Raw genomic sequence first — 7,795 nt, 5'->3', positions numbered from 1 at the left:
AAAAAAAAAAAAAAAAAAAAAGTAAAGAAAGAGATGAGGAGGAGATGAAGAACCCAGAGGAAAAATTTTGTGAGAGAGAGATATTTTTTTTGCTAAAAAGGGAGTCTTTAAAGAAGAGAGAGAGAGTGACAAGACGACTGAAATGGAAAGTAAATCGTGTTCTTTTTGCTAAATTTAGAAGAATAAATATGATTTGAAGACAGTAAAAACCCTAGTTTTTGAAAGATTTGGAACAAGTCTTTTGTGAGAGGACTAAGATCTAGTTTGTTGATGAACCAACAAGAGAAATTGAGAGGATCAAATAAAAACTAAACTTAGAAAGAAGGAAAACAACTCCTAAGGGAGAAAAAAAAAAAGAAAGCCAAGGGAATATATAAAAATTTTAAATTTCCACCTCAAATGTCGAGGAGAGAAGAAGACATGAGAAGGTTTTTGATTGGTGAAGGATAAGATATTTTCAGGGAGAGGTTTATTATTAAAATAATAGTAATGATAATTTAAGATGATGGGGTTTCTTAAATGATTATTTTTGGAAAGAAATAGGTAGTATATTGTTATTATTTTTTATTTTTATTTTTTTTTGGATATTGGTTTGTGTGTGTGTGTGTGTGTGTGTGGCTGTGTGGTTGTTATTGGATACGGTGAGGTAATAGAATTTATAAGTCTCCAATGAGATGAGAGAGAGAGAAGAGAAGTGTGTGTGTTTGGGTCAGTGGGGAATTTCTTTTTATAGGGAAGCATAAAATGAGTTGTCTCACTTTGTCACTTACACACTCTCTCGTAACTAAATTGGTCGTATTTGCTGTAAAAAACTAACCAGAAACTCTGAAGACTTCTTCAAGGGCTATAAAGTTTGGATATATGATGAGAATAGAAATACCATGAACTATGTATATACTATTTTTGGTGTTTATATATAAACATTATTAATTCGTGTAAAATGACAATCTACAATATAATATATATATATATATAACCAAATAAATTTGTCTGCGGCCATTGTTTTTCCAAATACAAAATGACAAAAAATAAATATAATAAGATGTTAATTCCGGATGGTGCAATATTTTTCGAAAATGTACTAAAACTCAATAGTGGGCACAATTTTCGTTAGAATTGTGCTCTTAAAGAGAAAAGAGAGTTTTGTTCAANAAAAAAAAAAAAAAAAAAAAAAAAAAAAAAGAAACGAGAGTTTCTTGAGTATTTTTTTTTTTTTTTTGGGTGAGTTCTTTGTTCCTATCCTAATCATATAGACGTCCATGATATAATCTACCAAATTCATGGACAATATGTAGTTATAAAAAAGTCTATAATATAAATTGAATCTGTAACTCAAAATAAAATTTAACTATATAATTAAGGGTTTATTTCTGATTTAACATTTGTATTACATCATTATATACTTATATAAAGTACACTAACATCATCGACCCGAACCTAACATTGATTTAAATCGCCACAATTATTCCGTATCCTTTATATCCTATAACCGTTATTAAAAGAAGAAAAAGAAGATTAAAAAGGGTTTTGAACAAAACTAGATTTTCACCCGCGGTACACCGCGAGACTAAACTAAAAATTATTATATTTTAAATAATAATTTTAAATTTATTTAGTTTTTAAATTTCTAATTAATTAACTTTTATTTAATTAATTTATAATTTTGTTTCAAATGTTTTTTCTTCTTTTTACGTTTTATACAATTTAGAACCTAATTACATTAAACTTTTTATTAAATAGAATATAAAATTTTAAAATACTTAGTTTTGTTTTTTTATAATTAAACAGAAGTATATGCTTATATGGTATGTTAGTGTATATTTTTATATGTATACAATTTTTTTTTTTTGGAATATTAAGAATATGTTGTCGTATGTGTAATATTTTGTAGTTCATATACTAAATAATTGATAAGTTAATTTTTTAAATTATGACTACAAATCTATAGTATATGAATTATGAAATAAACTAATAGTTTTAGTGTTGGTTATGTAGTCCAAATCCACCATGCTAGGCGGATCATCCAACATGTTCAAATATTTTTAACCCGCAAAAACTCATCATACAAAACCCGTAAAAGTAAAATACAGTATGTGAGGCTAAAAGTCACTTTTTATTAAATCAATTTTTCAAATTCTTATCAAGTAAAAAACAATACTTATAAGTGAACCTCTTCATTCACATTCGTATAAAAATAAGGAAATAAGATCTATATACATTTGCAATTATGTTTGTTACCTTTTAAAACACATAAGTTTTATTAAAAAAATCAAATATAAATAGAATTAATTTATTTATTAAATTAATTATTTAATGTCAATGGCATGATTGTAAATAGGTTCCAACTTCAGGATTTATTTGCTAAATGTCTCCAAAAATGTATATATAGATAAATAATGTTTTAGCATTCCTTGATGCGAAGAAACAGAGAAGAGATGGGAGGGGGACCCCTCGAGGCAGAGTAAAATACAGTGTCGACCACTCAAATTTTACAAAGGGGACCCCGAACGTAGCCACAATGAAATCTGATTGGAACACGAATCTACTGTCCGTACAGTTTTTAAGTTTATTAAACGTTTTAAAAACAAATAAAAGTAACGACTACTTTGCTCGTATTATATACCATGTGGCTCTCGTATTCGTATACCTCTCTCCCTATTTTCTCTTCCACGGAAAAAAAATCTCTTGTTGCATTATTGCGAATCTGTGAGACTGTGACGACTGACGATTATATATATATATGAATGGTTCAAAGTTCAGACGGTTGAAAGTAGCCGTATGGATTGGTTGATGTAATTAAATACGGTATTATAACTTAACGATGATTAGCGTCTGTTAACGTTAACTCATCTCTATCTAAATTGGGTAGTCAATCAATTAGTGTTATTTTAAATTGAAAAATTTGGATGACAACAACGATATCAGTTTGGTTTGCGTTTGTGTATATTAATCTATTGATTTTTTTACTAGGAAACAAATGTTCCACAAGTAATAAACATATGTCTTCCTCTCTTCTTTTGTTTGCTCAAAAAAAAAAAAAATACATGGAGACTTTTTTTTTTTTAAGTTCATGGAAGTTTAGAACATCTATATATATATATATGTGGTTTTTAAAAATATATATAACGCTAAATTTAGTATTTATGCCACCATATTTGGCTAAAAATGCTAGGATAAAATTAGAAGACAGAGAAATAAAACAATAATTTATATAACAATTTTATAAACCAAATGTCATATTTTCTTCAAATTTAGATACGAGATAATTTATAATTCATTTTTAAACCTTGTTTTTCGATCAGATTAATTCAATCAATGTAAACATAAACAAAAAGTAGAACAAAATTGTAAAGTTATGTTTAATCCATTCATATTGGTTTGGTTAGGTAAGAAAGTAGAATAATTTTGGTTCAACATCTCTCATCCTATCCTATGCAATCTTAAATAATAAATAAAAAGAACTGAAACGCTTCCTGAAGCCGTTTATTTCGTTTCAAACGATTGAAGCAATGACATCGTTACGCTGTAATTAGAAATTGAATTGTAGTTTTTTAGTAAAAGGTTGGTTAGCCGCACGTGACACAACTGTGTGTTTCTTTCTTTCTTTGGGTCAAAGTGTCAGATGACAGGAGGAGTCGTGTCTCTCGTGACCTTTCCCTTCGCTTCGAGCCTCTAAAGTTAACATTACACCTAACCTTTTAGCCATTTTTAGGCTTCTTTCCTACAACAGTCTACTACTATACACCACTCTCACTGACACAAAATAAAGATGATTGACTGACAGTTAATTTCTTTTTTCCTTTTCAAAAACGCACATAATGGGCTTTTTAAAAATCCTAATGGGCTTTTATTTATTTGTAATGGGCTTTTAACTGGGCTTAAAGCTTTCCCCTTCCCCATTCTTACGATTATTTTTTTCCTGGGTTCAGTTCTCGCCGGATCTTGAAATGGCGACGGCGATGACTTGTTCGAGACTGACGATTTTTACGGTGGCCGGAATATTCCTTCAGATCATTGGTCTCTCGATTTTTGTTTTCGGTTTCTTCCCCGTCAAGCCGACTCTCTCCGGCGTCAGGTACGTCATAAAACACATTTTTATAGCAAGCTGCTCTAATAATTTGCTTACTCTTCTCTTTCTTTCTACTTTTGAAATTTCAGTGGTTCAGAGAGCTATCGTGATCCTTTCTGTGATTCTTCTCCGAATTCGAACGAATCTGAGCTTCATTCTGATAAACTGAGATTGCATTACCAGGTTTGTTTTTAGTGTTTTTTTTTGTGAATTTGTGAATTTGTTTGTTGCTTTTGAGTTTGAGAGTGGTGGATTTGTGTGTTGTAGGAGCTATCTGGCATCTCTGTGAAATATGATCGAGTGATTTTGATGGTATGAAGCAATTGTTCAACTTTGGATCTTGGTTTTTTTTTTTTTTTTTTTGGGTGAGAGACGTGTTCTAAGGGTGTTGAAATCGATGTTAGTTTAGGTTATTGATGGGCTTCCTGCGGAGTTTGTTCTTGGGAAAGATGGTCAACCTCCAAGGAAGGTGTGGAAAGAGTCGATGCCTTATACTCAGTCACTGTTGGCTAATAGAGATGCTATTGGTTACCATGCTAAAGCAGCTCCTCCAACTGTTACAATGCCGAGGTTAAAGGTGTGTTTATCTGTCGTTATTAAGTGGATGTTCACAGTTTAAGACGATTTTTTTTTTTGCTTGCTGAGTTATTGATTTTGTTTTTGTTTTCAGGCGATGGTTTCTGGGGCAATCGGTGGTTTCTTGGATGTGGCTTTCAATTTTAACACGCAAGCCTTTTTAGAAGACAACCTTCTTGGTAGATTTTAGTCTTGTGAATGAGAGATGTTTTCATACGTGCTCACATTAAAAGAATAGCCATTGTAACAGTGCTTTATTTTTACCAGGTCAATTTTTTAGGATTGGTTGGAAAATGGTGATGCTTGGTGATGAGACGTGGCTCAAGTTATTCCCAGGGCTATTTATGAGACATGATGGTGTTAGCAGTTTCTTTGTGAGTTTTTATGTGATGTTTGGTTTTGTTGATTGCTTTCTTATCTATATCATGGTCATATACTCATATGAACAAAATAATGTGTTTTGGACAGGTCAAAGATACAGTACAGGTAGACCGAAATGTTTCTCGACACCTACCGGATGAGCTAAACAGTGATGATTGGAATTTCTTGGTTAGTTTTTGCTTTTGTTTTTTTTTATTCCCCAGCATTGGCGTTTAGCCCCTTAATGATTGATCACAGTTTCTTCTGAGTAATATATATTGACTAAAATTTATTACTCTTGGATAACACTTGAGATTTTCTCTGCTTTATTCTTACTAGATCTATCCCTTATCAGATCCTTCATTACCTTGGTTTGGATCATGTTGGACATACTGGAGGCCGTAACAGGTCTTTGCTAGTTTCCTAATCCATTTGTGAGTAGAAAGGTTAAGGTTACTAGTTGTTTTGCTGAATCATCTTATTTTCTTTTTCTCTATTCTAGCCCTTTGATGGCTGCAAAACTTAAAGAAATGGATGACATAGTTAGAACAATGCATTTAAGAGCGATGATGGATCGTAACCATGATCAAGGACAGACTCTTTTGGTGAGTATTTTTCGTGTTTAAAGGTCCATTTAAATTTCATATGTCAAGAGTTAATCTTATTTGGTTTCATATACAGGTAGTAGTCAGTGATCATGGCATGACTGATAATGGAAATCATGGAGGATCGTCATATGAAGAAACTGACTCCTTAATGCTCTTCATTGGCTTGAGTAACAATGGTTCTGATTATGGTGCAGCTATCAATAATGTAGCTTTCCAGGTAAAACAGTCACTGCAAATTTCGTGAGATAACTTTTCCTCTTTTTCTGGACAGACTGTTGATGATAATGAGTTATACATGATATGAAACCTTGTAATGTAGGTAGATTTGGCGCCAACTTTAGCTCTTCTATTTGGTGTCCCGATCCCAAAGAACAATGTTGGAGTGGTTGTCCCAGGAACACTCAATTCTTTACGAGGTTAACCACTATTGGCCTCTTGAAATTTTCCAGTCAAACGTGTGGGGATGCATCTGACTGTTTTTTCTTTACTGTGTCTTCTCATTTTAGATTATGAGCAACTACGGGCACTAGAACTGAATTCATGGCAGTTACTTAGACTAATGCAAGCACAGATCCCGAGTTCCTTATTTGAAGGTTTCTCCTGCAATTGCTTCGTCGATGGAATTTGTAAGGGTTTGGATATTAGCGAGTGCTCTGGGGAGAAAGAGAAACAGCTTATTTGCCTGTTTAGGAACGCTGCACTTCTCCATCACATTTGGAAGTCCAAGAAATTGACAGAGTGCGTAATTTGTTTGAGATTTCCACATACGGTGATTCTCCTGAATTGAAACTTGATATATTTAATTCCGAGGGTGGCTTTCATGTTGATAGGTCTTCTCGTGCCATGGAAGATTTCAGCCGAGCTTTAGATGCATATAACGCCTTCTTGAAAACTGCAAGTGAGTGGTTAGCAAGCAAAACCACTGAAGTATGTTTGCAACTTTTCTTAGAGTTCTATGAACGTATTTTAGAAAAAATGACGATTATCAATCGTCACTAGTTTATCTAGTAAAAGTCTATTGTATTGATAACAAACTCTTCTATGTTTGCAGAAACCAGTTTTCTTACTCGGTCTTGGGTTGAGTGCCATGCTTCTTTCATGCATCGTCTGTGCCACTCTCTTTCTGTCCTTATTCAAAGAGGTTTACCATGAGCCCAAGGATCGAGTCTGCAGTTTGAGTTATCGGTTAAATTTGGAAGAGGTGTTAATTTTTGCTCTTCTTTTGATCCTGGTTATAAGCATGGGATCTAGTTCAATGGTGGAAGAAGAGCATTATATATGGCATTTCATGGTATCGACGTTCCATCTTCTGTTACTCTTCAAGACAGCAAAGTTGTTCGATTTATCCAAGGGGAGGAACATACTTGGAGATTATAAAGTTGTTTCTATCTTCTTGCTTCTTATATCTGGTAGACTACTAAGAGGTTGGCATCAAGGGGGCGTGAACTGGACTTACCTTCCTGATATTTCGAAGTGGCTAGAGCAAGTTGGCAGTGGTTATGTGAAATGGATTCAGCTAATCTCAAACATCATTGTTATTGGTCTAGGACTATTTACTCTTTCTCGAACAGGATCAAAGAAAAAAAGTGTCTGCGTCCTAGCTTTGGGTTTCCTAACTTGTGGGCTCCTAGTCTTGCTGCATGCCGGGAGATATCAGGATGAAATGCTTGAAGTGTCAACTGAATTTGGAGCCACTGTCATAGTAAAAGTGATCTATTTGCTTCTTTTTATATCTGCGATTGGAGCTGCTTTAGTTTTGCCATGGTCTATGCTAAACAAAGACAAGTCCTTTCTAGCTGAAGCAGGTGATTACTTATATTTGATTGGCTCTGCATACATACTATGCTGGTGTCTTCTACATCTACTTCTCCAACAACCGATCAACTCGGGGCCCATAATTTTGCTTCTCATCCAGATTTTAGCAATTTCATGTCTTTCTTCTAATGATGTTCAAGTGAATGAATGGGTCGAGGTTAGTTTTTCTTTTTGTTCTTTTTCTGGGATTTGTACTGCAAAAATAGCTCAAGCTTTAAGGTTTGGGGTTTCTCTTTGTAGATTGCTGCACTCTACTACATGGGAATGGCAGGTCATTTTGCTCTTGGAAACAGCAATACTTTAGCAACGATCGATGTTGCTGGTGCTTTTATCGTAAGCCGCGGTGCTTCCTCATTTTTTTTCTTTC

The 7,795-nt window shown here is 33.5% G+C and overlaps 2 protein-coding genes across 5 annotated transcripts in view; one reads left to right on the top strand and one right to left on the bottom strand.

Moving 5' to 3' along the window:
* LOC104713696 (MADS-box protein SVP-like) overlaps positions 1–490 on the bottom strand; it is a 4,325-nt gene extending 3,835 nt beyond the window's left edge. The window contains exon 1 of one of the 3 annotated variants that reach the window (XM_019229745.1): positions 395–490. The gene's annotated coding sequence lies outside the window, so the exon portion shown is untranslated. The remainder of the gene's footprint in view (positions 1–394) is intronic. The other 2 variants (XM_010430874.2, XM_010430875.2) reach the window with 2 other exon arrangements.
* The window catches only part of LOC104713695 (GPI ethanolamine phosphate transferase 2-like), a 7,944-nt gene continuing 4,066 nt past the window's right edge, over positions 3,918–7,795 (top strand). Inside the window, exons 1-15 of one of the 2 annotated variants that reach the window (XM_010430873.1) lie at positions 3,918–4,075; positions 4,159–4,252; positions 4,337–4,381; positions 4,479–4,646; positions 4,740–4,824; positions 4,913–5,019; positions 5,114–5,194; positions 5,361–5,413; positions 5,508–5,610; positions 5,687–5,830; positions 5,933–6,029; positions 6,120–6,351; positions 6,444–6,540; positions 6,665–7,585; positions 7,669–7,761. In XM_010430873.1, the coding sequence (XP_010429175.1) occupies positions 3,948–4,075; positions 4,159–4,252; positions 4,337–4,381; positions 4,479–4,646; positions 4,740–4,824; positions 4,913–5,019; positions 5,114–5,194; positions 5,361–5,413; positions 5,508–5,610; positions 5,687–5,830; positions 5,933–6,029; positions 6,120–6,351; positions 6,444–6,540; positions 6,665–7,585; positions 7,669–7,761 (2,448 nt within the window). In that variant the 5' untranslated portion in view covers positions 3,918–3,947. The remainder of the gene's footprint in view (positions 4,076–4,158; positions 4,253–4,336; positions 4,382–4,478; positions 4,647–4,739; positions 4,825–4,912; positions 5,020–5,113; positions 5,195–5,360; positions 5,414–5,507; positions 5,611–5,686; positions 5,831–5,932; positions 6,030–6,119; positions 6,352–6,443; positions 6,541–6,664; positions 7,586–7,668; positions 7,762–7,795) is intronic. The other variant, XM_010430872.1, reaches the window with a different exon arrangement.

This window comes from Camelina sativa, chromosome 9 (genome assembly GCF_000633955.1).
Source record: "Camelina sativa cultivar DH55 chromosome 9, Cs, whole genome shotgun sequence".
Classification (NCBI taxonomy): Eukaryota; Viridiplantae; Streptophyta; class Magnoliopsida; order Brassicales; family Brassicaceae; genus Camelina; species Camelina sativa.
Note: the sequence above shows the minus strand (reverse complement) of the source record. Positions and strands in the feature narration are given on the sequence as shown.